At 45.5% G+C, this 27889-nt stretch overlaps 2 protein-coding genes across 5 annotated transcripts; one reads left to right on the top strand and one right to left on the bottom strand.

Annotated features, from left to right (window-relative positions):
• The first annotated feature begins 48 nt into the window (after positions 1-48).
• On the top strand, positions 49-18717 carry invs (inversin). 3 transcript variants are annotated; one of them, XM_084027627.1, is made up of 19 exons: positions 49-140; positions 656-757; positions 6553-6652; positions 7096-7259; positions 8564-8737; positions 9363-9530; positions 9638-9818; positions 10600-10709; positions 10889-11060; positions 11992-12147; positions 12321-12442; positions 12758-12865; positions 12953-13059; positions 13137-13346; positions 14126-14331; positions 14542-15121; positions 15715-15866; positions 17888-17974; positions 18051-18717. In XM_084027627.1, the coding sequence occupies exons 2-19, from the start codon at positions 755-757 to the stop codon at positions 18164-18166; spliced, it is 2916 nt and encodes a 971-aa protein (XP_083883753.1). In that variant the 5' UTR covers positions 49-140; positions 656-754; the 3' UTR covers positions 18167-18717. The 3 variants fall into 3 exon arrangements, with proteins under 3 accessions (XP_083883753.1, XP_083883752.1, XP_083883754.1); XM_084027626.1 differs by having other exon boundaries at positions 7093-7259; XM_084027628.1 differs by lacking the exons at positions 49-140; positions 656-757; positions 6553-6652; positions 7096-7259 and adding an exon at positions 8078-8483.
• Positions 18718-18774: 57 nt separating this feature from the next.
• Positions 18775-27828, bottom strand: tex10 (testis expressed 10). Of its 2 annotated transcripts, none has more exons than XM_084027620.1 (16): positions 27671-27828; positions 27199-27402; positions 26899-27086; positions 26459-26785; positions 26154-26366; positions 25756-26008; positions 25565-25677; positions 25195-25442; positions 24864-24999; positions 24184-24353; positions 22996-23173; positions 21955-22177; positions 20467-20547; positions 20198-20382; positions 19335-19545; positions 18775-19208 (listed from the first exon to the last, which is right to left on the bottom strand). In XM_084027620.1, the coding sequence occupies exons 2-16, from the start codon at positions 27379-27381 to the stop codon at positions 19086-19088; spliced, it is 2832 nt and encodes a 943-aa protein (XP_083883746.1). In that variant the 5' UTR covers positions 27382-27402; positions 27671-27828; the 3' UTR covers positions 18775-19085. The 2 variants fall into 2 exon arrangements, with proteins under 2 accessions (XP_083883746.1, XP_083883747.1); XM_084027621.1 differs by having other exon boundaries at positions 27199-27431; positions 27671-27813.
• Between the last annotated feature and the right edge of the window lie 61 nt (positions 27829-27889).

Genomic DNA, 27889 nt, shown 5'->3' with positions numbered 1-27889 from the left:
ACTCCAACCATGGCGGTCCATTGCTTTGCAACGCTAACGGGAGTTGTAGTGTTTTGTCACCCGGACGGTGGCGATTCAACGGGAACACTTTGAGGAAAACTTTCCTTAGATTTTCATCTGAGAGGAAAGGGAATCAAACGGTAAATATAACACCGGCGGAGTGGAAAGGACACGTTATTAAAACGCGACAGCAATAACGTTACACTCAGTCCACCTACTGACACAGTTATTCTGTATCTCCATTGCGCTTATGAATAACGGATTTCTCTTGAGCAGGGGGGAGTTGCATCATTATGCTTCACTTTTCGTAATACTGCGTTCGACCATTTAGCAATGCGTTCAAGTTACTGAGCAAAAACGGAATCAGAAACACACAACCTAGTCAGAAAACCGATGCAAAACTCTGCATGTAATTCCCCTAGATCCAGCAAAGGTGTGTGTGTGTGTGTGTGTGTGTGTGTGTGTGTGTGTGATCGTGTAGCAGCTGCTTAAAACAAAGACTTTACAACCCAATACACAAACACCATGTCAATCTGGTGCCACCCTCTCTCTGTACTGTCTGTAATCAGTACAGTAGCGGTGTTATGCTGGCAGGTATTTGTGGGAACAGGTGGGCTGGTCTCAGTATGAGTGATCCTCTTCTCTGCCCCTGCAGGAGCCAGGATCAGGGCAGGTAGGGGACCTGGACGTGCAACCACACAAAGGATGAACTGAACTGAGCAACATCTGCTGAAGTGTCCCCCTCCATGCAGTTATGGTAAGAATCCAATGCAAATAGGGCAGCTATACCCATATTTAATTTAGGATCATATGTCCCACAAGGGTTTTGTTTTGTGGAGTCATCGAGCATATCTGTTATATTTCTCCCTCTAGAGTCAAGGCCATTGAGACTCGGTGTATCAGACCTAATTGTGTGTGCTTGAACAGCCTAATTATTAAGGAGATTAAGCTAGAATGTTGAATTGAATCCCAGCATTAATATTTTATGTGCTAAAGCTGTCAATAGGGGGTTCACAGTGTGTGAGCAACTCACAGATGGATTCAGAGGAACACACATCTCTCTCTCTCTCTCTCTCTCTCTCTGTCTTAGTTAAATCGTTACGCTAGGGAGTAAATACAAAATAAGAGCCACAATATCCAGGAAAATAATCTCCCAGTGAAAATATTTTTCAAAATATGAAAAATTGAGTTGTGCTTGTTGCTAAATAAGAATTCCAACTGGACCAGTATTCCTGGTGCAAAGTATCTAAACTTTAAGTCTTTCAGGAATCACTTTTATTCTTTCCTCTTCCTTTCCTAAATCAACTTTTACCTTTTTTTTACTATAAAAATAAAATGGAAACACAATGCAATTAAAATGACAGACGATGAAGAATGTACATGTATTGCCCAGCCCTACACGTTGCAACTATAGGCTATACTTTACTCCTGTTTACTCATATATTATGTGCAAAAAAGACATGGTGTAAAGGAACTACTACAGTCAAACTTGAGCTGATAATTTACTGAACTATGCACTAAAACTAAAAGAGTATCAAAACTATTCATTAAACGTATACTAGATGGATATCGGTCTGGGATTTGGCTAATTATGTTAATTATACACAGGTTTCCATCCTGATTGGGTAGAAGTGAGCTATGTGAAGCCACAAGCTGTCTAATTTCTAACTCCGACGTATGAAGTTGGGCTGCAACAAACTTAGCCTGTCAATATTTTTGATCCAGGGATTGTTTAGCCTATAACAACGATAAAATAATGACAGTTTTACAACTCACCCGAGCCAAATGGGAGGTCTTCAAATTGATTGCATCATTTAACAGGCAAAAAACACAAAGGCGTTCGATTCACAGTGATATGGACAAAAAGAAAAACAAGCTAATCGTTACATTTGAGAAGCCTTAATCAAAAACTGCTGCTTGTTTAATCATTTTTATGGCTTAAAGAATGTAATATATCCCAGATTGACAAATTGAGGCACATGGTAATAATGTCCTCTTTTAGTGCTGCAGTCAAAACAGCCCTGTTCTCACACGTCATAAGAATATTTGAAACTTTGACATGGTCACCACTCTGTGTTTTGTCTTGTACTTGGCTGCAAGGCCAATAAAGCTACATATGAACAGTTATGTTGGTCCTTCATGTGTTTTTTTTTGTTTTGTTGAGGTGAAATTGTCTAAAGACGATCCGATCACACTGCAGCACACACCCATACCGCTCTCCCTGCACTGCTGGTTTTATCTGTCCATCCTCCCCTTATTTCACCTACTCCTCCCTTTTTTCTGTTTTCTCCATCTTTTTCCATTTTGCATTGCACCCATTGATTTTTCTGTTTGTTTTTCCAGCTGATTATGTCCCTGTACTCTGATTCGCCGGTGGGCACATTGCTCTCTGCGCTTTAATTGGACATTTAATTAGATCACAGTTTTAGTCCAATTAGACTCAGAGGTGTTGGAAAAAAAGGATATGGAGGGGAGAAGAGGAAAAAGTCCCCAAGCTGGTCTCTGTCTCCCTTCCCTCTGCTCATTCTCTCCCCTCCTCTTCTCGCTCTTTTTCTTCGTCCGTCTTTTTCTGTCCACCTTGCCGTCTCTCACCCTCGTCCCTCCTGAGGGCGTCTCATTAGTGATATAATGACGCAAAACACACAGCTCCTCTTACTCTTAGTGTCTCAACCAGTGCCTGGACCACAGACATGAGGTGACAGGGACTGTTTTGGCTCACTGTTGCAGAAGTTGTGCGCTTGTTTGTCCAGTGTTTCTTTATGAAATCTAGCTTTCTTCCTCCTTTTTTTGGGCCACGAAGGAGTAAGCAAAGGTGTTTTGAGACAAAGCCTGGCTGTTATTAGTGCCTCTGATTAATCTCCAGCACCACCTGACAGTCTGCCAGTCACAGCAGCATCGACCAGCCCACACACACACACATCCACACACACCACAAACATTAACGGCATGCTGGGCCGAACCCTATCGACTCAGTGGAGTGCTCCAGTATGATATCACTACACCTAATGAGACTAAGATAAGCCTCATTACCAGCAGCGCTCGTTTACATGCCAGTCAAATGCGGGGCTATTCTGCAGCAGTTTTAGCTCCCCTACGGTTCCGCCCTCTTCCCCCTTTTGTTGTCATAGCTCTCACACAGAGCTCTGACTCAGAGCACAAACAACACGGTGCCCCAGTGGCACAAAACACATGGGCAGTGTAAACACACACCCAGACGTATGTGGATATGCACACACTTGCGCTCAGGTTTACATCCTCAGAGGACACAAGTCAATCTCTGGGTCCCTTAAGCAGTCACACACACACACACACACACACACACCACCTCCCCTTCTGACTCCCTCCTACCCTCCACCCTCAGGAGAGAGATAGAGAACCCGCCTGGAAATGTGTCCCATACTCTGCACACACACTTATCCTACACCTCATAGCGACATTTGTGTGTCCCCTCTCTTTATGTGTATATATGTGAGCATGTATGGACGGTGTGTGTGAGTGTGAACGGCAGGCAGCAGTGTTTTAGCCATGGGCGTCACTATCTGACCCCCGTGGCTGTGAGATTGACAGCTGTGGTCCCGCCTAATTGCATTACTCTCCCAGGTGATTGGCTCACACCCTGGGGGCTCATTTGTCAGAATGCATTGTGGTAATGATGTAAATTAGCAGACCTATGTGTCACTCAGCCTTCTCGCCCCCTGCTGATTGGCCCTGCTGTGCCCCAGGGCCCGGCCCCCAGCTGAGGGAGCCAACTCATTGGTCCTTGGGGGAACCAGGAAGTCCCTTAGAAATAGTGCTATACAGATTGGGCATCCCTGTGGGCTGATATTATCCTTCCTCCCACCTCTTTACCTGTCAGTCAAAACCCAGGGACCGATCCCTGCAGCTTTTATCTCCTATCTGAGAAATGGACACACACACACACACACACACACACAAAATCACACACAGAGGTGTGTAGTTGTTATAGGCACCCCGTAATAGCCCCATGTTGGCTTAGAACCTAAACACACTCCTTTATAACTGTGTAAACTAAAGATATGTGGATACAAAAAGTGTGTGTGTGTGTGTGTGTGTGTGTGTGTGTGTGTGTGTGTGTGTGTGTGTGTGTGTGTGTGTGTGTGTGTGTGTGTGTGTGTGTGCGGACTTGCACTTTTCTAGAATTGAAATAAAGGCCACAGGCTCAGGCTCTGTTCCCCACTGCTTACCCAGCATGCCTTAGCTCTGTCCTCTATCAAAAGCAGACACCTTCACAGTGACAGACAGCTAGAGAAACAAATAGAAAAACACACTGTTCACACAGGCACACACACACACACACACACACACACACACTTTGACTCTGGTTTCTTTGCCCGTCTGTCTCGCGAGCAGTGCGTGTGTGTGTGTGTGTGTGTGTGTGTGTGTGTGTGTGTGTGTGTGTGTGTGTGTGTGTGTGTGTGTGTGTATGTGTGTGTGTGTGTGTGTGTGTGTGTGTGTTCGCAAGGAGGTAGCAGTGTGTATTCCAGCACTCCTGTCGTGTTGCTGAAAGGTTTCGTGGGAGTTTCTGGATTCTTTGTTAAACTCACCGTGGTTATATGAGGCCGAATATGAATAAAGACTAAATAATGTCAGCATCAGCATGAGTCAATACTTATACAGATGCACAATCACCTGGTCTGGACCTCGGCTCGTGATCAATAGTTTATTCTGAGTTATTGTCTCATATTAACAAGTGAAGTGCTCCCTGAGGAACGCGTATGAATGGCTAAATGAGACCACTCCAAACCTCTCAACAGGAACTGGTGTTGTTTTTGCACTCTCCTTTGTTTGATTTCAGACAGTGCATCGCAAAAGCCTTTCTGGCCAAATTTGGATGCACTGTAGGTGTTTCCAAAACACTCAGGTCCTCATGAAACTCTAATTGCCTGCTCTTGGCGATATGAATGTCCCTCACATAGATTAAAATATTGACTTGTGTCCCTCATGTCAGTGTTCGGCCAAATTATGATATTTTTTTCTGCATCTAAGATTATTCATAAATCAATTCATATTTTTTCATTGGAGCACCTGGGGGGCTTTCATATTGACTTCAGAATTGCAGAAAAAAAAAGATCAAAATACGTCAACAAAAGTAAAGTGAAAAATTGGAATAAGTTGTCAAGATTGAAAAGATGAACAGTGAATATCGTCCGTGTAAGGAGGTGCTAACATCAGAATCATAGTTTTACTCTGTCTGAGGCCATGTCATCTCTCTGATTTCTGCATGTGTTAGATATTAGTATCTGCAGACTGTGTGTGTGTGCGAGTGTGTGTGTGCACGCGCATCACTGACTGAGTAATCATTGTAAATTAGAGATGTTTGTGGTTGATTTTAGCAAAGCCCCTGTAAATACTCTCTCTCACGGAAAATAACTTCCCATGACGTGGCACAAACACTCACACACTCACACACACACACACACACACACACACTGACGTTCACACACCTTTATGTGCCGCACCTATCATCCTCCTTTACGCGCATGCATAGACCTACTTTGCCGTAAATGTATCAACTAACCTGTATTAAGTCTCCGCCACTTCTTGACAGAGCGTGAGAAACTAGTGAGCATGATGGGTAATTGCCACGCTGCACGCAGTGTCTACAGGAGCGCACTTTATGAGGTGACGGCGAGGGTGGGGGGCTGGGGGCTGGGCTGGATGAGAAGAAAGGATGGAGGACACCAGAGCATCAGAGTATTCCCTCCCAAGAGTTTAAAAGTGTTCAACACTGTGACCGAAGTAATCCGCCTCCCTGTTCTTCACCAATGTTTCCTATGAGTTGTGTATAATAAGACAGATAGTTGTGAATCAGATCTATTTGTGTGACCGATAATGAAAATGTCTTGGAGAAATCTCAGATTGTGGCATGAGTTTATGCCTCCAGCGTTTATGTGTTTAGGGGCGATAATTGATTTCTGTGTTGTCCCCCGCAGGGCTTGTCCCACATCTCTAAACCCACACACACACACACGCACTCACACACACACACACACATACGCATACACACAGCGAGGCATGCTGCAGTATTAATGAGACATGAATAAGACATGAAGAGAGACCCCCCTCTTATAGGCTCACACAGGGTCTCCCCCCTCCCCAGCTGCTTCCTGTCTGCAGATTACCCAGCTTTCACTGGGCTCCGGTTAAGTGGGGCCAGGAAGAGATTTAGCCCCCTCAGCAGGAGCACACACATATATATACACACACACACACACACACGCACAAGCGTGCTCATGCACACACTCCCCATTGTAAGAAAGTATCGGTATTATCGTGTGGTTGACGGCGATGTTGGATGAGTTTGTTCCTCTATCTCTGTCTATCTATGAAACTTATTTTTGTGAGGACTGGGAATGATTTTTAAATTTCCCTTTAGCAGTAGCCTTTTAAACATGGTTTATTGTGCTAGTATGCATGAACAACTTTGTTGCTGTGGGGTGTGTTTATGGCTAAATGAATGGTAAGGAAACAGTCTAGACTCCTCTTAATGTCACTGTGTGAGTTGTGACCTTCTATATGTTTGTGTTGCAGGCCTCAGCCACGTCGAGCCCAGGACCTGCATCTCTGGGCTCGCAGGTTCATGCTGCAGCTGTCAATGGAGATCGGAGCGCCCTCCTCAAACTCATCACAGGTAGGCAATCTGCCGCTTAATGTTTGACAGGTATATTCACTCCATCAACATCTGTAGAGCACGCAGAGGCACCGAGACCCCCCAAACACACAGACTCCATCGTACATTAATGAGTGGGAATGTGTTGCGTTCTACGTCTCTTTACATCCGTCTGTACAAAGTCGGTGCAGAGACAGCTGCAGCAGCTCGTAGGAGATTTGGGGTTCTGCAACTATCATTTCCTTATGGCTTCCAGCTGTTCCAAATAAATTGAGAAAAGTGGAATTCCTATTAAACGCATGCAGTAAAAGACTGCATGTTTGTTAAAAATAGATTTAAACATATTCAGTCACAAGCAACATCATTGTCTTTTTTAAATTCAACACATATTGTGTTCAAACCGTGCTCCTCTGAACCTCTTAAATTGTGCTTTGTGTGTGTGTGTGTGTGTGTGTGTGTAGCAGAGCCGTCGCTGCGGGACCGTGAGGACCAGTTTGGCCGGACCCCTTTGATGTATTGCGTGCTGGCCGACCGCCTGGATTGTGCAGAGATTCTGTTGAAGGCCGGAGCCTCAGTCAACAAGACGGACCACAGCCAGCGCACCGCTCTGCACCTCGCCGCACAGAAGGTCTGAACATCCAGACATACACACAAACGTGTGCGTGTGTGTGTGTGTGTGTGTGTGTGTGTGTGTCAGCCCATTTCATGGCATAACTTTGACAAAGTTACTTCACAAAGTAAAATTGATAAGTGGATAGATTTATAAAGATGGAATAAATATGAACATTAGAGAGAAAGTGTGACAGCCCATAAGCTCCAGTGGGAAGCCAGTGCCCCCTAGTGGCCGCAGTTATGGCTTTAGAATTTATTGAGGTGATAACTGATTTATAATCCTGCCACACAAACACTGTATGAGTTTAACTTGTGCACAATTACACGTTTTCTTATGAAAAGAACGTTATTCTGTTTGGACAAAGTCCTCTTTCATAGTATTTTGCTGATCCATGGTGATTTCACTTCAGCCCAGACCGAGGACCAGCCAGAAGAGATAATAATAATGAGACAGGGTGGTCTCTTGAGGGATGGAGCTGGGAAACAGTGGGATGTGTTACTAATGATATCTCTTTACAACTCATTTATTTATTTGTGCCCTCTTTTATGTGAGTGTGCTGATACAGGAGCCGCATATCATTGAAGATAGAGGGGAGGTAATAGGTTATTGGGGTCTGCCCCTTAGCTGTGTGTGTGTGTGTGTGTGTGTGTGTGTGTGTGTGTGTGTGTGTGTGTGTGTGTGTGTGTGTGTGTGTGTGTGTGTGTGTGTGTGTGTGTGTGTGTGTGTGTGTGTGTGTTGGGGGATACTAGTGATGGGAAGCCCTGTCTCTTTGACATCTGATCAATAAATGGCTGAGACAGAGAGAGAGACCAGGGATTACCGATCTAATTGGACTGAGAATAGGGAGGATGGGAACACACACACACACACGCAAACACACACACACTCAGAGTCTAGATGCATGCTCACACACAAGATAGATCTGTCAGACTGTGGCATTGTGGTCACAGGTTGGCAAATATACAAAACACACTCACACGTGTACACAGTCATGCCTACGTGGACACACACACACACCCCCTGCCGTCCAGCGACAGCTGTTGCGGGATACATCACCCGGCGGCCCGGTGGTGAGAGACCAAACCTGAGGAGGATGATGATGATGATGATTTGGAGGGGACGACAGGCAGAGCGCTGCTGTTTACTGTTTAACAGCTCATCACAGACGCTGAACAGAGAGGCAGGAGGGGGGAAGATGGATGACCTGCGGATTGAACCCGACACAAACGCCTGGGAGATGTGTGTGTCGCTGCTCTCCTTCAGGACTGCTATGGAGGAGAATTAGTGAATTCTGAGCAGATTTTGCTTGTGTGTTGCAGGGGAATGTGCGCTTCCTTAAGCTGCTGCTGTCCAGACGTGCTAACTGGCTGCAGAAAGATTTAGAGGAGATGACACCCCTCCACCTGGCCACCCGACACCCGTCCCCAAAAGCCCTCGCCCTGCTGCTCAAACACATCGGACCTGGAGAGGTTGACACACAAGATAAGAACAAGGTACTACAGATACACACAAGTTGTTTCTACTGTGTCCTCAGTCAGAAACCAGTCAGTCTGGGCGTCTGACCAATAGCACGCAAACAGATAACTGACTGGCTTAAGATAGTTAGTTAGAAGCAGCAGGAATTTATACACAGTCAGTAATTCATGAGCAGCAGTCAAAAACCTAAACACTGAGAGGCACACTCACGCAGCAGTTAATGATTTAACAGTCCTTTGCTTTGTCCTGTGTCCTGCTGATAAGACCACAAACATACAAACAGTCTCATTTGTCTGTAGGAGCCGATGTGTGTCTGACATCAGTAGTTAGTTTTATAATAATCCAATATGCATCATTGTGTCAGATGACAGTGGTTTCGGTGGATCTCAGAATAGCTCCGTAGTCATCATGGCGGAACTATCAGAGTTACGATCTCAGCTCACTGCTGGATCGTCAATAAGAGCTTTGTGTAGCACTTTGCCCTCATATTTCCTGTCAAAGTGGAGTAATTTTTTTAACGTAAATGGAAACCTCAAACCTGGGGCTACAACGGCCCCCTCTGTTTTGAACTCCATTCCTCATCTTTGGCTCCTTCTTTTTATCTCTCACTCTTTCTCTCTCTTTCTCTCTCTTTCTGTGCAGCAAACTGCTCTCCACTGGTCGGCGTTTTATAACCGACCAGAACACGTTCGCCTTTTGATCAAGCATGACTCCAACATTGGCATCCCGGACAGTGAGGGCAAAATCCCTCTGCACTGGGCAGCTCACAGTCAAGAGCCCAGCGCTACGCAAACTGTCCGCTGTATCCTGGTACACACTACCATGCACACACACACTGCAGTAATCCTGTCATCATCAACCTCCATCCCCACCAGTCAGTCTGCATGTCTTTTTCTTCTCTGTGTTTGTGTGAGAAGGAGGCCGCTCCCACCGAGTCCCTGTTGAACTGGCAGGACTATGAGGGCCGGACGCCCCTGCACTTCGCCGTTGCCGACGGTAACGAGGCAGTGGTGGAGGTGCTGACGTCTTACGAGGGCTGTAATGTGACCGCTTATGATAACCTCTTCAGAACGCCGCTGCACTGGGCAGCTCTGCTTGGTGAATGAACACACATCCTGCCCGTGACACACTGACACGAAGGATTTCAGGCTACGTTCAAACTCATGACCACTTTCCCCCCGAAACAAAATTGGAATTAGAAACATTTGGTCAACTGAATTCAAGCTAAAATGCACTTTTTGCCAGCAGGATAAGATACAGGTTTATTTCATTTTAGCCACACTAGCAGCGTGTTTTCAGGGACGGAAATGTCTGCCACCATTTTGTCCACCACAGACTCAAATATCTCAAAAAGGATCAGGTGAATTAATATGAAATTGTGGACATTCATAGTCCCTAGAGGATGAATCATGCTGATTTAGATCATCATCTAACTTTTCTTCTTAAGCCAGGTGACATTCCCCTCAGCCTCAGCTGTCCTTAGCTGTACTTAGTGCTAATGAGCAAATGTCAACACGTTAAACTAAGATGGTAAACATGTATACCTGCTTAACATTAGCATACGTGTTGTCAGTGAGGATGCTTGCATGCTGACATCAGCATTTAGCTCAATGCACCAGTGTGCCCAACAGTTTAGTTTCTTTGGGTTTATTGTCCGTACAACCTGTTTTCACACCACCATACAAAGAAAACACAGTGGATGGTGATTGTGTAAATTCTGACAGTTGAGCTATGTTGACTCGATTTGGAGTTTTTGGCTTTTCTGTTAAAAGTAAACAAGAAAACAAGGTGCTTTTGTGGGAGAGTATAGTTGAGCCATCTCCTTGCTGTATGTCCTTGTCACCAACACGTCCCACCAAAGTAAACGTGTGTTTTTCAGGCCATGCCAGAATTGTCCACCTGCTGTTGGAGAGAAACACATCAGGCACTATTCCCTCCGACAGCCAAGGAGCAACACCTCTGCACTACGGTGCTCAGAGCAACAATGCTGTGAGTTGTACATTATAAATAGCTGGGAAACCCGCTGAGTCAGCAGCATGCAGCTTCATCCACAATACAATATCGTTGATAATGAAATAAAGCTGTCTCATCTTTTATGTTCAGTATCATCGCATGTCCAATAAACTAAATTACACAAAAATGAAATGTCTTTGTGTGTGTGTCAATAGGAGACAGTGGGTGTGTTTCTGTCCCACCCGTCTGTGAAGGATGAATCCGATCTGGAGGGGAGGACGGCCTTCATGTGGGCCGCTGGCAAGGGCAGCGATGATGTCATCCGCACCATGCTGACCCTCACCCCTCACATTGACATCAACATGGCTGATAAGTATGGAGGCACGGGTGAGCACCTGAGAAACAAGAGGTGGAACTGAGGCTCCTCTAAACTGCTTTGACCCCCACCCTTCCTCCACCTCTCCACCTTTTCTTCCTGTGCATGACAACATAAACACCCTGGTCACAATACTCTACACAAACACACATTTTTATCCTTGTTCCATTTGGGTTTTTTTCTTCATCATAATGTGGCCTGCTGCTTGTTTTAGGCTTAGGGTGATGATGTCACAAGGGACCCCCCCCCCCCCAGACTATGAGGGACAGAGGGAAGTGATACTGTCAGCAAAATTAGCACGAGTCTGCTGAATAGACTCCCACCACTGGCAGCACGGTCCTCTGACACAGACGAACGCTCACACATGCAGACACACATGACTTGCTGCCACTCTCTGACCCCCGGGGCTGTTAGAACGTATAATCTCCACGGCGATAGCCCTTCTGCTCAGCCAGGCGGTCATTGTTTATGCATGCATAACATGCAACGGTTGAGTCATCCTAATGAGACGGTGTGAAGGGCAGCGAAGCTGACTGGTGCCCAGATCACTTCCATGCACTTGACTCTAGTCTGTGTTGTCTGCGGATTGGAGAGAGGGGGGAGGATGGGTAGCCACCAGCCTAAGTGTATTGCTCCTCATTAAATTTCTCTGTTTGTTTAACCTGACGTTGACCAGGCTTTAGCCACAGCCCAGAGAGGAGCTGCAGTCAAGGGAATGCATGAACAAAGAAGAGGCAGATCAGGGAGGAGCAGTTGTCCTGAGGGTATTTACTGTCCAGTTAGATCCAGGACCTCTTTTCTCAGGATGTTTTTTTTTTTAATGTGTGTGTGTGTGTGTGTGTGTGTGTGTGTGTGTGTGTGTGTGTGTGTGTGTGTGTGTGTGTGTGTGTGTGTGTGTGTGTGTGTGTGTGTGTGTGTGTGTGTGTGTGTGTGTTCACACAGCGCTGCATGCGGCCTCCCTGTCAGGCCATGTGAGCACAGTGAAGCTGCTGTTGGAGAGAGGAGCGATGGTTGACTCTCTGGATGTGATGAAACACGCCCCCCTGTTTCGGGCATGTGAGATGGGACACAGAGATGTGATACTCACACTCATCAAAGGTTGGTGAAATCGGTGTATATGTGAAAGCATTCCAATGATTTCATTTTCTGTACCAATGTGTCCTGATTGTTGATTCTTACATGACTATTCTAGAGGAATAGCTTTATTGATATGTAGGAAATGAAGGTTATTCAAGTGTCACTCAACTGAAGTGTGAATGTAATGGATGAAGGTTCGGCACGTGTGGACCTGGTAGACGTGGATGGGCACACCGCTCTGCACTGGGCAGCTCTGGGAGGGAATGCTGAAGTCTGCCAGATACTGATGGAGAACGGGATTGGTCCCAATGTACAGGTTGAAATGCACACACTCAGAGCATACACGGTTCAATATGCATTCCTCACATTAACATAGTAAATAGGGAGTTTCATTCAAGTCCATCCTTACAAGGATTGTAGATTTGTCCCCCATTAATTATGACAAAAATCATTCGGACAGCCGAAGCGACATGCCCCGTATGAATCAAGGAATAAATGGGAATTAAATCTTCCTCTGCACTACTTTACGAGCAGTGAGTATAAAATCAGGATGAACCTCATAAATCCTGAGCTCCTCTTTTAATTGTCCTGCATCTGACTTTTGTTCAATGTTGTGACTTTTCCTGGGCAGGACCAGGCAGGGCGGACTCCTCTGCAGTGTGCTGCTTACGGCGGCTACATCACCTGCATGGCCGTTCTCATGGAGAACAACGCCGATCCAAACATCCAGGACAAGGAGGTAAATATCTACTCATACGTGTGAGCTATGTTGAGCTTTTGGACACGACTACAGTTGTGACTGGGTGCTCTTGTTATGGGTCTATAGGGGCGGACTGCTCTCCACTGGTCATGTAACAACGGCTACCTGGACGCTGTGAAACTGCTCCTGGGCTACAACGCCTTTCCTAATCACATGGAGCACACGGAGGAGAGGTGAGGACACGGCCAGGCGAGACTGACGCCTGGAGGGGACTAGATATATGAATCACACGGGTGTTTGTGTTGTGCAGGTACACTCCTCTGGACTACGCTCTGCTGGGGGGGCACAGCGAGGTGACTCAGTTCATGCTGGAGCACGGCGCTCTGTCCATAGCAGCCATCCAGGATATCGCTGCCGCCTCCATCCAGGCGGTCTACAAGGGCTACACCGTCCGCAAGGCCTTCAGGGAGAGAAAGCAGCTCCTCATGAGGCACGAGCAGCTGCGCAAGGATGCAGCCAAGTGAGAGATGAGCACATAACATACACACACTTCCATATTTGTGTGCGTAGACATATTTAGCGACACACGTACTGAAGCCTTAGTCCTTGTTTCTATTGCTTTGTGATGATAACTCTCTCTCACGATACCTTTTTTTCATTCACATGCATCGTGTTCATCGCTCACTCCTGTTTCTGTCTTCGCTATCTGTCTCTGTCTTCTTCTTCTTCTTCTCGCCCAGATAGGAACAGTCACACTCTCTCCATATCTATCTTTCTCCCTGTCATCCCTGCACACTCATATGTCTTCCCCCTGTCTGGCCTCTTCTCCTTTTGTCATTTGCTCACCAGTCTCTGTTCCGTCTCACGATGCTTCTAAGATGCAGGTTTGTTTTAAGAGGGCAAATTTAAGTTTAAGCTTACGTTTTGAGTTTTCCTAGAATTTACTCTTTTTTCCTGATTAATAAAAGCTGTAACCCAACTTTTACTGTTCGGCAACTAACCAAAGAGTTGCAATTCTTTTAACTCCTGTGTGAAACTGGTTACATTCCATCTGTGTACTTGAAAAAATGCAGCTAAAATATATGTCATGTGAATTTGATGTTCAATTTGGTGGCCATTTAGAATGACCACATAATATATATAATGATGTGCATTAACCTAAATAAATCAGTGTCACCATAGGGCACAGTCCCTTTTATAAACACATTATTTCCTCGGCCTGGACTTTGGCTGTTCATGCGGTGCATTTCAGACAAAACTATAAGCCACAATGAGATCCAACTGCTTTTCTTTGTTCAGGAAACGAGAGGAAGAACAGCGGAGGAGAGGAGCCGTGCAGCAAGTCTCTGTGGTCACTACAGAGGAACGGAGGGTCCCTTTGGTGAGAACAGAGCAGGAAAAGCTCCCCTTAGCGAACATTATAGAAGACTTATCCATGAATGACTCAGTGGTGGAAACAAAGAAATCATCCAAACGCACCATGAGCAAAGAGGAGAGACTCAAAGGTACAAATGTGTAGTTGCTATGATGAATCTGGTACTAATTTATTTAAAGTGGGTTGATAGTTATGGTATGGTGATAGATGATAGAAAATTATGTGAAAATATCTCCCAAGATAAATGATTTCTTGAAATACAAAATTGCATTTTTCAAACTAAACACAAAATGCAGAAACACCTCTTTTATATTTTCATTTTCTCTCACCACCACATCAGCCCACAAGGGCAGATCCTCCAGGAGAAGTAAAGCAGCTGAACCACACCAGGTTCCTGATTCTTCGAGCCTCCAGTGTCATGTGACCGGTGATGCTGCGCCCGGTGCTCTGAAGACCACCAGGCTGAAGGAACTTCTCACTCCCGCCAGCTTCAGCCAGCCACCCAGCCTCAAACCCAGACCCCCCATGCCCAAAGTCAGGGAGCGACCTTCCTCAAGCACATGCGTTCCTTCCACATGTGTCCCAGTGACGGACCAAACTGACACTATAATCAGAGAATGTGTAGCTCTAAAACACGCTCGCATGCCGGTGCAGAATGCCCCCGGCAAGACCGATGCCCCCACCGCTCCCCTGAAGTACAGAAACCACAAGGAGCAGACTTCAGAAAAGGCCGCCGCCAAAGTCCAAACCGACACCCCCTCATTAAGGCGCAGCTCATCTTTAGACCACAAAAGCCCCTTGAGAAAGACAACGTCTGCCACACACGCACCCATCTCAACACACACGCACAGGGAACACAACAAAGAGCAGCGCAGGAGGAGGAACGAGGCTGCACGCATCATCCAGCGCGCTTGGCGAAGGTGAGCTGACATGTGTACGCCTGCGTTCGTACCTGGAGGGTTGTTCGGTAGCTGAAGCCTCTCTGGCTGTGGGAGATTGGCAGTGCCATGTGGTGCCCACATGTTGCCTCTCCCACATACATGCCAACCCATTCTCATCTCTCCTGTAACCCCCCTGCCATGTTTGGTCTGGATGCCATCAACACTAGAGCAGTTGGGGGGAGAGCGTGGGAGATGGGTGAGACAAGGAGGCAGGGGACAGGCGGGCTGTAATCTAGAGCTTTCATACTGGTTTAACAAGAGGCTAAAAGTTCAGCCGTGCTGCTCTAATAGCTACCAGCAGCCTCTCTTTGCGTTTCGCTCCCTCTTCCCAATCCGTTTCTCTTAGAGGTTGCCAGTCCGCCACAGGAGGTCCTCTGTTTCCATTCAGCTCCACAATTATATTCTGTATGTGCTGCCTATTAACTGCCTAGAATAAACTCTGTTTACTTTGTTTATGCTTAGTGAGTATTAGTGTGAGGACTTGCCAGCTTTTAGACCTTTGAACACAGTCTGACATTTTTTTTATTGAACACCGTGAATGTGTATCCTCTTGCATGGATGTGCGTCTCCAGGTTCAACACGTGCAGATGGAGAGCGGTACAGACCCGCGAGGAGGTGGAGTCCGGCGGTCCAAGCCATGCCCACAACAGGAAGAAGATAGAAATCCGAGCTCAGCCCACCAAACTGCCAGCGAGTAAGAGCTCCGTGCTACAGAGTATCTACGGTGAGATCATGGCTTTTTTGCCTCACACACACTCGGCACCAAAAAAGGATGCAATGTCACAGATTCAATGCTATATATGAAATACTTTACTGTGGAGCAGAGCGGTGACATACACTAAACAGTCCTTTAGAGCGGCGCTGCAGTTTGTGTCTCTGGTGGTGTTATAGTGTATTAATCAGGGTGATGGCACGCTGTTTGGAAATGGAGAAGTCATTAGTCTAACAAAGTGCGTCACTGTTTCCATTAGCTGTGCACATTTGCAGGTCAAAATTGAACAATTGTGAACTGAGAGCTGTGACTTCTTCCGAGCCAGCGGGAGCGGAATCAAAACAGGAAACACATTCCTGAATTTGCCAGTCACATGGACTTTAATTGACATGAATGGGAGAAGGAGTTATGGACAACTTTCATGTAAAAAAACAAAAACCCACAATGAATTATTACACAGCCTTACAGCTGTTGAACTAGCTCTTGTGGAATCCCGGTGTGTGAATTGGGCATAAGGAGACCCCTTGAATCACGGTCTTGAAGTTGTTTTGACGATGTATTTGCGACAATAAAGGCCATAAAAAAGAAAACACAGGCCCTAGTGAGATTTGAACTCACGACCCCTGGTTTACAAGACCAGTGCTCTAACCACTGAGCTATAGAGCCTCGCTGGTTACAGCTAATCAACATGGCAAACATATGGGTGTGATACCTGACCGGATCAACCAGTTACAGGAGTGTCCTGAGCTTTGTTACGTGGCATCAGCTGATTGAATACAAACATGTTTTGAATGATATGACTGCAAATCTAAAGCAAACCTTTTTCTTTAGTTAGGCTGCTCTATGACTAGAGGAGCGCGTTCACAGGATAGGGACGCAGGAACGCATTGGGATGTGAACTAAAGCTCTGTGGCCTCAGATCTTTCCATGGGTTGTTGATGAGAACAAAGATGATGAATATTCCAGCCTTTTCTTAAATGATGAGCACGTCTGTACATCAGTGATGTCAAAGGCTGTATTTGTTAGGTGTTGTGTGCAGATGAGCAGCAAGTTGCCGCCTTAGGCAGCTGTGCAACAGTAGCACTTTTCAAACCCACGTTTGAAACCGTAGCTCTTGAATTACATGAAAACCCCCCACGTTGGAAACAGCAGATGCTGGAAATCAGGCTTGTTGTCATATCGGTGTAGAACACGCTGTAAGTGACAAACTGTGGAAACAGGAACCCATGTTAATGTCTGGGTGATGCTTCAATCCACATACCAGGACAGTATCAGCCCGGTGTCCTGCATGGAACCTCTGGTTGGGTTTCGCCCTGCAGACAGGACTGACCTTCATCACACATCACCAGGTGATGATGGGAGAATGGGCAGAAACCCTGGCCGCGCCAAAACATACAAGCATGCACGCCGTCACCGCTCACAGACAGATGGAGCCCCCTGACGTGGTTTTCCCCTCCCCTTTCTCACCTCACCTCCCTCGCTCTCCCCTTCTCGCTCTCTGACAGTCCTGGCACTGTGAAAAGTTCAGAGCTGTCAGGTGGAATGTCAGACGACTGCGTAGAGCTATCAGCTGAACGCGCACACAAACGCGGTGTCGTGCACACATTCACGACGCTCATTCTCACTTTTTCCTTTTTTAGGTAGGCAGCCATTTGACACAACTCTGGACTGGGTCACACTGCTGGGTTCATCATCATTTCTTAATTGCCTGTTAATTATTTCATCTCAAATGTAGATGACAAAACTACACGTCAAGATTTGTTCATGAATTGTTGATTTAAAAAAAAAACTACACTTCTGCACTGCAGTCTTATTTTACTTTGCACTTTGAAAACACAATAAAACCTCAATAAAACTACTTAAAAAGTGTATAGTTGTTTGTTTTTTTCAATAATTTTTGTGTTCGTAACCACTAGCCATTTAACTCTAAACACTGAGCTATTCTGTCTTTGTCACATCATACTTATCCCATGGTCATGTACAACGATTACACCTGTGGAACCATCCAAACATTTTTCCTTTCCGTCCATCAGGTAACTCTATGGCACGACGAGGGCAGTCGCTTCAGGGCTCTCAGTCTCAGCTGCTCCTGGACATGCCGTTACGCACCCAGAGCCAGTGTAAGTGAACGCACGCACACAAACACGCACTTTTAATCAAACACGTCTCGAGTAATTTTCTGTGCTTATTTAACAGTGAGCGGTATTGACCGTGTACACCTGACGGATGCTGTAAATCAAGCAAAGCAGTACTCTTACCACCTGAGACCACAAAGTGCTGGACAGGGGTCCAGAGGCCGGGGAAAACATTGAAGCCATCCATCCAGCCACACAAACACACACCTCGCGTTCTTTGATGTTTTCTCAGCTGGCTGGCGGCCTTACCTCTATAGAACTACTTTACACATTGTTCCCTCAATGTGCCCAGCGTTCTAAAATTAAGCCAAATGACATCAGAGCCATGACCTCACGGGGTGGGGTTAAGTCTACAGAAACGGTGTGTGTAAAAGATAACCTTTCATCCATTGTGGAAGGAACACATACACACGGCATCTCCCTCATTCTCCATGGCTCTCACACACACACTGAGATAACCTTTCCTCCTGTTCTGGAGAATGAGGCAGTCTATCAACAGCCGGTCATACAGATAGCCCACCTGCAGCCACGGACACACACAGTTAGTCTCTACACAACAGTCTGGTCTCTCTCGCCCTCTCAAGAGAAATATGGATTTCTTAACTATGCAGTTTGTATTTACTTTGAACATGCACTTGCACATTATCCATCTTGTGTCATTTTAGATGCAACTGAATGTGTTCTTCTTTTATTGTTATAAGAAATAAAATAAAAATTGACAAAAGGCAGTGCACTTGGATTCACCTTTATTTGGCTTTTTAATTCTAGGAGGTTGTTTTGTTTTGTTTTTTTTTATCAAAAAAGGATCGCCAACAATGCTCTGGAAAGGCAAAATGGGGACAAACGATTACCAGGCTAAGAATGACTCAATAAAGCAGCTCAAGACAAAAAACTAGAGCTCTTAAAACAACAACGTGGACTTTTCTCATTGTCACACACAATAAACACTCCACTCCACTCCTGTCTGCAACGTTTTGTTGCATGTACTCTTTACTTTCATTGTCTCGTGGAGTGTTGTGTTTATCAAAGTCACTGTAAGATGTTTGAGAGGGTGAACTGAGCAACACACCAGGTGGCGGTCTGGTCGATGTGTCGGTCAGTACATGTCTCGAAGGCCCAAGTTTCCACGGCGAGCTGAAGAGCCGTGAGCCACGGTGACGCTGTAACAGTAGAGTAAGTCCGTCAACCACTGCTCCCTTGTCGCACCTCGGGAATACCTCTGAAAATCACACAGAGAAATCAGGTGAACAGCCGCCATGAGAGGTTAAGATACCATATCTCTCCATCCAAACTGTAGAAAAGGCCTAAAATCCTTCCCTTTGAATTTCAAGTGAGCCGTGTTTACCGTTAGGTGTTGTAGGATCTCTTGCAGCAGAGTAGCGTTGGCCAGCAGCTGGTTGTGGAGTGGCGAGTGCTGTAGCAGCATCGACAGGATGTGTCCGAGCTGTGGCAGTTCCTCCTCGTTCAGATCTCCAACGCGCATTAACTGCAGAACCATTCGCAGCAGGCGAGGAACCGTGCTCAACGCTGACACACAAGCTCCCCATATCGCCTCCCTGCACATGTGACACAACGGTGTTTTAGAAATAAAAAATCCTCACCTGATAATGGCAAACTGCTAGTTCTCTAATGCACTTTTTGCAAAAATGTAAACACAACACACAGTTTGCAATTTTATAAAACACCGTAAACATTGGTCTCTACATCGCTACGCTATTTTGCCAACTGCCTTTCTTTATTGGCACATGGGAAAACACAGAGAATCAGAGCTTCAGCACTAATAATAGGCCACACGTAAACATTTGGTTTGAATTATGGAGGCCAATATAGGACAGAGAGTAAGAGGAGTGAAAACTAGAGGAGGTCATGCCAGGCCTGGATACGGCACTCCAGGCAATACTTTCCACGCTGCCTCGCACAAGACAACATTGCATGTGATGTGGAAGTCTTATGGCCAAACCAAAGAAGGCAAGATTTATCCTAATTTTTTTCTGTTATTTTTTTTTTTCTAGCACAAATCATTTTGTTTTCTTCGACTTTGTTGTTTGATGAGTATTAGAACATTTTGTGGTGTAAGGATTTGGGGTTAGTTTTACAAAAATAGTATTGTCCCGAGGCAATCGGCAAAAATTGGAAGCTCAAGATTTCATATCAACAGGAGATCAGAGCAGATAGAGCAGTAAAAGGTCGTAGTCATTCATCTCACACCTTTTGTGGTTGGTTTCGGCAGGTAACTCCTGCTCCAGGTTGATGAGCAGAGCCAGCAGGCTGAGGCAGCATTGGGACAAGAAGCGCAGCACAGGCTCAACGGGCAGGACGGACAAGTCCAGCAGTCTGGATACAGCTCTGAGCAGCCCGGCCGCCATACTGTCAGGCACCACTCCTAACTTGATCTGACACACATAACAGCAGGTTTAACAGCAGCAGTAAAGCATAGAGCAGTGATGATCATCGTCGCTTAATGAACAGTTTCTCACCAGATATTTGCAAATGCCATTTTGTAAGATGTCAAAGCACTGAGACTTTGAACCCAGAGTTTCCAGACAGTGGCAGACTTCCTATGAATGAAACAAAACATAATGATATCAAACATCATTTAATTGATATATTGCTAATAAGTGTTAGTTCTAATGAAATTCAACAACACTTTGTGTTTCAGTTGGTAAATCGGAAAGGTTAACTTATTATTACACTATGCTTATTTTCTCAGGGCTACTGAAGGTGGGACAGATTTATTAAATGTACAATTTTTTGCCAAAAACATACATGCATTTATGTTTTTGTCATAGTTCTGGGCATACTTTCATATATTGTCACTGAGTAACTGATATTGACTGAAACACTATTGGTCCATATTTCCCAAAGTTTTTCATTCCCAGATGTGTGATGTTGGTTAATGAAAGCTGATACACAATCTTCTTAAACAAAGTTCTATGTAGAAAAAACATCGAAAGTGAAATAAAAATCTTAAATCGAGGAAGGATTTAAGAGAAAATTAAGGAAAAGACTCCCTGTCTGGATGAAGTCAGACTTTATCTTTACCAAAGAAAAAGGTCCCTAAGCAGCATCTGAATTTCATTCTCGCTGGGTTGGAGATGAAAAGCTGCCACAAACTTTGTAAAAGTGAAAAAATCAACTTTAAATCCAAATCAAATTCTCATTAGCTTTTATCAAATTGCATTCTGAAGCGCAGGACTGAGTTGTGAGGCAGTGTGTGTCAGAACGGTGCACCTTTTGGCATTCTCATCGTCATTAAAAACAATCCCGTCTCATTAGTGGAACCAGAGTTGACACAGTCCGTCCCTTAATGCCGCCCCCCCTCGCCACCATGTGTCCCCTCCCTCCTCCTTCCCGTCACTTGTCTGTGATTGACTCGGACAGGAAGATGAGAGAGGGAGGATCTGAGGGCTTAATTGAGGAGCTGAATTAGTGATTATAAGCCCCCCCACTTGCTCACACACACTTGCCCCAGGGCATAGTTACGTTAACTGTAATTCTGGGCAGAAATGTCACACTCCCATCATGCCATGGGCTCTCATTACCATTTGTGCATGTCCGTTATGCCCGATAACCACACATCTCCAACCTGCGCAACGCGATAAAGGTTCCCCTCTCAGCCACAGTGCCATGATAAAGATTCCACCCTCTGAGCTCTATATGAGAGACGGAGAGGATCCAGGGGAGACTGGTAGATTAAAGCTGTGTCCAGAATATCAACGCTTTTCAATTTTCAAAATAATGTATTTTCTTCCGCCTCCTATTACCTTCTAGGTTAATTTTCAACGCTGCGTCCAAATGTTTCTGATTGGCAGCAGCTTCAGTAGTTAGAATGTAGACAGACACACACATGTTTACACATGTTTACACACACACACACACACACACACACACACACATGTTTACACGTGTGTGTTTGTGTGTATGGTTTGGGGTAATTATAGGAAGGAACGTGCAGTTCAACACACCTCAACAACATCCCAGTGGTGTGTGAACTGCTCCAGCTGCGTGGGGTAGAGGCTGAGAGGTGAGAGGGGGGAGGGAGGCAGGGCGCCGTCGTCGTTGGCCTCCTGCAGCAAGGCCAGTTTGTCGGACGAGAATCCCGTCAGGGTGGAGAACAAGAAGCTAATGTAGTCCACGTCCTGCAGAGCCACTTCCTGGCTCCCAACCGAACAGCCGCTCAGAGACGACCTGGAGAACACAAGCAGTGAACACGGTGAACAATCACTGACTCAAAATCTGCCTTAAACCACAAATCTTTCTGAAATTCAACATTTCTACAATTTTTAATTTACACAACTTTTCAATTGTTACACTTTTTGGACACACCATTTATTTCCAAATAACAATTTCCTGCATATACATTCTTCATCACTTTTCTTATGATTATTTATGACCCCTTTTTTTGTGAGAGCATCATTTTGTGAATAATAGTGCATGAAAATACAGTTCCTTGTCCCGAGGGGAAGATAGATCTGTAACAGTAGGAAATGTGAGTGAATAACAAGTGTGTTTTGTGAAGCCCAGGAGGCACATGCAGACAGAACTGTCTCCTGAATACGCCATGACGACTCTGCATTCCAGCCTCCCAAAGAGCTCTTTGTATCATACCCATTACACACACATCTCAGCACTCCCTCCCCTCCAAATTTGCAAAACACTGGCACAAGCAGAAGGCCTGACACACAAATGCATGCAGATATACACACACCATTACAGCAATGGGTAGGCTGCGATTGTGTGAAAGAAACTGCTTTCATTGTCACCCGTACGTTTCATGTCAAATAAACAGGGCCTCAAAATCGGCACCTGTCAACAGGCATTTAAGACATTTTAAAACATGTCAGGAATTCATCTGTGAAAGTGCAATACTGCCATCTGATGGTGGCAAGCTAGAGTGGCTTGAGTGTCCAACACCATACTGACAAGGCTGTGTCTCCTTACACACACACACAGCAATACATTGAGTTCATGTGGCTTCTGCAGGTGTATGGGGGTTTCAAGCTCACCGAAGGTGTATGATACGAATCAGAGAGGCAGCGAGGCCGGCAGAGATTCTTCCAGCAGTGCAACAGCAGCTCAGATTGGCCAGAAGAGAATGGGACATCTTGGGCAGAAAGTAGAGCAGCTGCACCATACGTTGCTGGGACTCTGCTGGTAAAAGCACCACAACTCCTTCCTGTGGATCTTCACACACCCACACACAGACACACTACGTGTAATTACATAGAGACAGCAATGCACTGGACCCTCTGGGGGAATAAGATGATGCTCTAACAAGAAAATTAAAGAGATACCAGGAAAACCAGAAGATGTTAGAACTAGTATAAAAGAGACAGACAGACAGGCATGGCACGACAGTGGGGGCTCAGATAATGTCTGTGTGCGTGGTGTTCTGTCTGTCTCTGACGCACATGCTGATGTCAGAAGCCCTCAGACAAAAGGAGTCTTGTGATGGTGAATTGCTGGCTCTGCGGCAGTTTCTATCCCACCCCCTCCTCTCCTCGCCCCCCCTCCTCTCCTCGCCCCCCCTCTCTCAGACACCAGCCTAACTATCCCACCATCCTCAGAGCGGCGGGTATGTACAGGGCTATTACCACTTTCCGCCTCTGGTTGTAGTTCAGTCTAACAAAGTTGTCTGCGCTGGGAAACATGGAGTTGCACTGCCTCCTAGGGAAATTAAGGTGTAACATGTGGTCCATAATTCTCTTGGCTTAGTAACATTTCCTCTTTGGTAAGATGATCACTGCTGCTGTGTTCTGTATTGTATTGAATGCATATGCAAATTATTATGCATTTTTCAGTATGAATACATTTATTTGTCATTGATTCCATAGTGGGAACAAGAAACATAAATAGAGAGTGTGCTTTTTACGGCATCTCCTTTTAATTAATCCTTAATCTAGAACTGATCAGGGAATGTATTTAACAGGCAGATAAAGAGCAGGTTAATTTTCTGTTCCCCAAAATCACTACTTTCCTTTTGGTAGAACATTTCAAACTTTTATCCTCTGACCCCAGCCTCATCAGTGATGTCACATCAACTGTTGCTGTGACATCACTTGTTGGAAAACACCCGATGGGACATTGTTGACCAGGGTGTGACAATTTCCAAATCACAAACATCAGTGCAATAACCCGTTTTCCCTCCTGTGTGAGTTAATAGTCTTTGTTTTTCCCTTTTATTGAGTGCATACCATAGAGACTGCAGGCGTTTGTCTGCAGACTGGTGAGCAGGTCTTTGTGTCTCCGAGAAGCGGCTGCCTGGATGGACAGGATAAGTCGTGCAGAGAGAGTAGGGTTACGGTGGCCCAGCTGGATCAACTGCACAGGAAGAGATGCCAACCAACAACACAGCACCTTACTCCTTCAGAGCAGAGACAGAGGGAGAGATAACAGACAGAGGTGCACATGAACCAAAGGCAGACAGTATGTAATGATGTGTCTGGATATAAAAGGCCCAGTGCAAGGTTTTGAATTTAGAAAATTTTCATTTGGGCCTCCATCCACCAATTGTTGCACTGATAAAAAAATATTACGGTCATGTTTTTGTTACAATTATATAGGCCTGAAATTGAATTGGGGAATATTAAAAGGCTGTGCAATGAAGCCATCCTCTCTATTAACAAGCACAAATAAGTATTGTTTTCAGCAAATGCACATTCCTGGATAAATTAGTGTAAGAAAGATATTATTTCCTGTAGATGACAACACATGATTCTCATTAATCCATCTAGATGAATGAACTGCTCATGAAACAATCCTTGGTCTGTGCTCATAATGCCCAAAAGCTGAGGTCTGGCTTTGTGCCGCGTACAAGCGCTGAAAATCTCCAGTATGAAGACACCAGGGGTTGAAAAACAATGAATGAGGTTACCTCGCTATGTGTGTGTGTCCTTGCTCTTGCAGGTAGAGCTTGCTGTAGAAAGACAGCAACAGAGATCGTGTCTGAAGAGTCAGGTGCTTCTGCTTGTAGTAGATATACACCGCTGCCAACAGGTCCTCTGTCACTGCTGCACAAATATGAACGTACATGCAAATATTAATATGACATGAAGAAATATTAGAAATTAATATTATAATTGCATACAAAATGCTGTCTAGTTCACAAACTAGTATTGCCTGAAAAATAACACTGAACATTTCTAATCTTATTTAATTTAAGTTTTAGCATTCATTAAAATCACCAACACACTGCACATGCTTACTTTTGTTTCTCTGTGTGAGCACCATCTTCCACACAGTACCCAGCAGCATGTGGAGCTGCCTGTAGCTCAGTTTCAAGCCGCTGCCCAGAGTGTCTCGGACAAACGTTCTCAGAGGTGTCAGCCAGTCTCCATCCGTCTCTGGGCCGAGTTCTTGCCTCTGACTGAGGGACACCATGACTTGGCAAAGTGTGATATTTAGGGCCAGAGGCTCTACTGTCAATACTGGGATGGCTGCAGTCTGCTTACTCCTAAAGGAAGGGCAGCGGGGTTACAGTGGTAAGAGCCAGTCTTTATACAGTTAATGCAGTGATTAGTCAAAACATTATGGATGAGGGGAAGGAAGGAACATAGTAACACTGATATTCCCTACCTTTTCAGATCAACCCTCTTTCTGGGTTTGGGTGTGTCCCGAGTACCATATGGGAAGTTTTTCATGAAGTGCTGCTTAAAATCTCCCAGGTATTCTTTGTAGAACCATGCGTCCTACACAAAGACAATGCATTTTAGTACAAAATAGCATTTTGTACAAAAACCACTGTGTAATATCCGTCCTCTCCTCACCAGTGCATCCTGGTGTTCCCGCTGGGGCGCCAGTTTTCTCAGTAGCTGTAGAATAGATAACACCTGGAACATTACTGACATGGCATCTGGGGTGAGGAGGTGAGCGCCCTCAGTGGCGTTCCAGGAACAGTCACTGGTACTGGCTTCTACCCACACCTCCAGCAGAAGGGGCACCAGTGTGGCTGCAAAGCTCTGAACAGCTTCAGCTGAGTCCAGATCCTCTCCCACTGCGGTCCCAGGATCCACCTCCGGTCTACAAAGTAAGAGAATAGAATAAAGATTATTATTAAGATGAAACATAATGTTTCAATTCAACTGAAAAAAGTGAGTTGTTTGATATGTCCTATAAATCAAGTGTGCATTCCTATTCTTAGTTACAGGAGTTTGTGGTATTGTACCTGAGTCTAAAGGTAGACCGGGGGGTTGGTTTGGCCCCAGAATGTTCATAAACCTTCACTCCGGCCTTGCTGTAGGTGAGCTCCTCCCAGTTGAGATACAGAGAGGTTAGCCTGCTATCTCCACTGGAGCCAAATAGTCCTTCAGTTGGGATAAAAAGATCACTTTCTTCCACTGGTCTTTCTTCAACTACTGCCTGCAGAAAACGCCCAAGCCTGAAATACAAGTGACACAAAACAAAGGGTTGGCAGCTAGAATGATAATTTAACTAAATCCTTTAGAAATGGTGTGAACGTGGCCTCCATACCTGAGGAGCACAGAGAGCCGCCACTGCTGACTAGTCACAGCCCTGCTCAGGTTGACTGACAGTGCCCAGGTCCGTCCCTTACCGTCTTGGGCTTTTTTGGCTCCTCCACTGGTTTGTCTGTGAGAGATCAACTCTAGGAAATTAGTGAGGAGAACTGCAGGCCGTGCTGCTAGCAGAGCAGGGTAGTGCTCCAGCAACACATCAAGGACCTTCATGGAATCTTCCTGGATGCTGGTCTCGATGTGGGTCATGGCACAAGACAGGTGGGCGCTGAGGACGGGGTAAAATGGAGCCACTCGTTCTGCAGGCACAGATTGCGCAATGAACCTGGAACAATTTGAGTCAGTTAGCAGTGTAGCCCATGTTATCTGAGAAAGAAACAAAAGCCACATTTATTTGACTGTGTTGCTGTATTCCTCCATCACTGGCACGTCACTAACCTGAGCACACGCGTCGCCGCCATGCGAACTTTACCATCCTTGTCTGTGAAAACAGCTGCCACTTCAGAAAGCAGACGAGAGAGATGCTGCTCCAACAGAGAGGGATTAAGGGAGAGCAACTCTTTAAAACCCAACAAGGCACCGTGTTTCACATTGGGGCTGTAATGGTGGAGCTGAGACAGGAGGTCCTGATGGAGGAGGAGGAAAGGAAGAAAAGCCAGACAAATTGAAGTATACCAAATATACATTTTAAGTGAAAAATGCGTTTGCGGAAATGTGAATCACAGGTGCAAGGCTTACATTGATACCAAGGTGTCTGTGTGTGGTGGGGCCACTTGTGTCTCTCTTCAGCTGCTCGGTTAGATTGATCCCCTTTGAGCGGAATTTGGTGTTGGTGACATTATCAGCTTTGGGCTTCGTCTTTCCCACCTTCAACTTGACCTTCTGAAAGTCATCCTGTCTCTTCTTCTTCTTGGACTTCATCTCTGTGGTCTATACTGCCGTCTGTAACCAGGCATGCAGGTGGGATGGAACTGAGTGAGTGAATTCAACAAGAACCATATTGACCACTGGCAGATGTTTGCTATGAAGTTCTAAAACACAGATTTTGCAACACAGACTGTACAAACTACTCGATTTCTGCACGGGACTGTCGGACCATGGACGTGTTTGAAGGATGCACTTTTATTAACGTCGGCTAACTTAGCTAGCTTATAGCTAACTACATCGTAATGGTTTGGTATCGTGCATGACAGTTCCTTATTTTACTTACGATTGGGAAAACAAACTCTTTGCTCCTAGCGTCCACACAGCACCAAAACGGTGTGTCTCCAGCTAAATATGATCTCCTGCTAACAATTGTCCATACATATAAAAAATAAAATGTGTCTCCAGTGTGTCTCCAGTGTGGTGCGTGTGTCCCGGGTCCTCACTCCGTGTGTACATGTACTTGTACGCGCTCGATGTTCAGACCGCCAACACGGGCTGCGGT

This window comes from Eutrigla gurnardus (genome assembly GCF_963514095.1).
Source record: "Eutrigla gurnardus genome assembly, chromosome: 14".
Taxonomy (NCBI): Eukaryota; Metazoa; Chordata; class Actinopteri; order Perciformes; family Triglidae; genus Eutrigla; species Eutrigla gurnardus.
The sequence above is the reverse complement of the archived record's forward strand: the minus strand, read 5'-3'. Positions and strand labels throughout refer to the sequence as shown.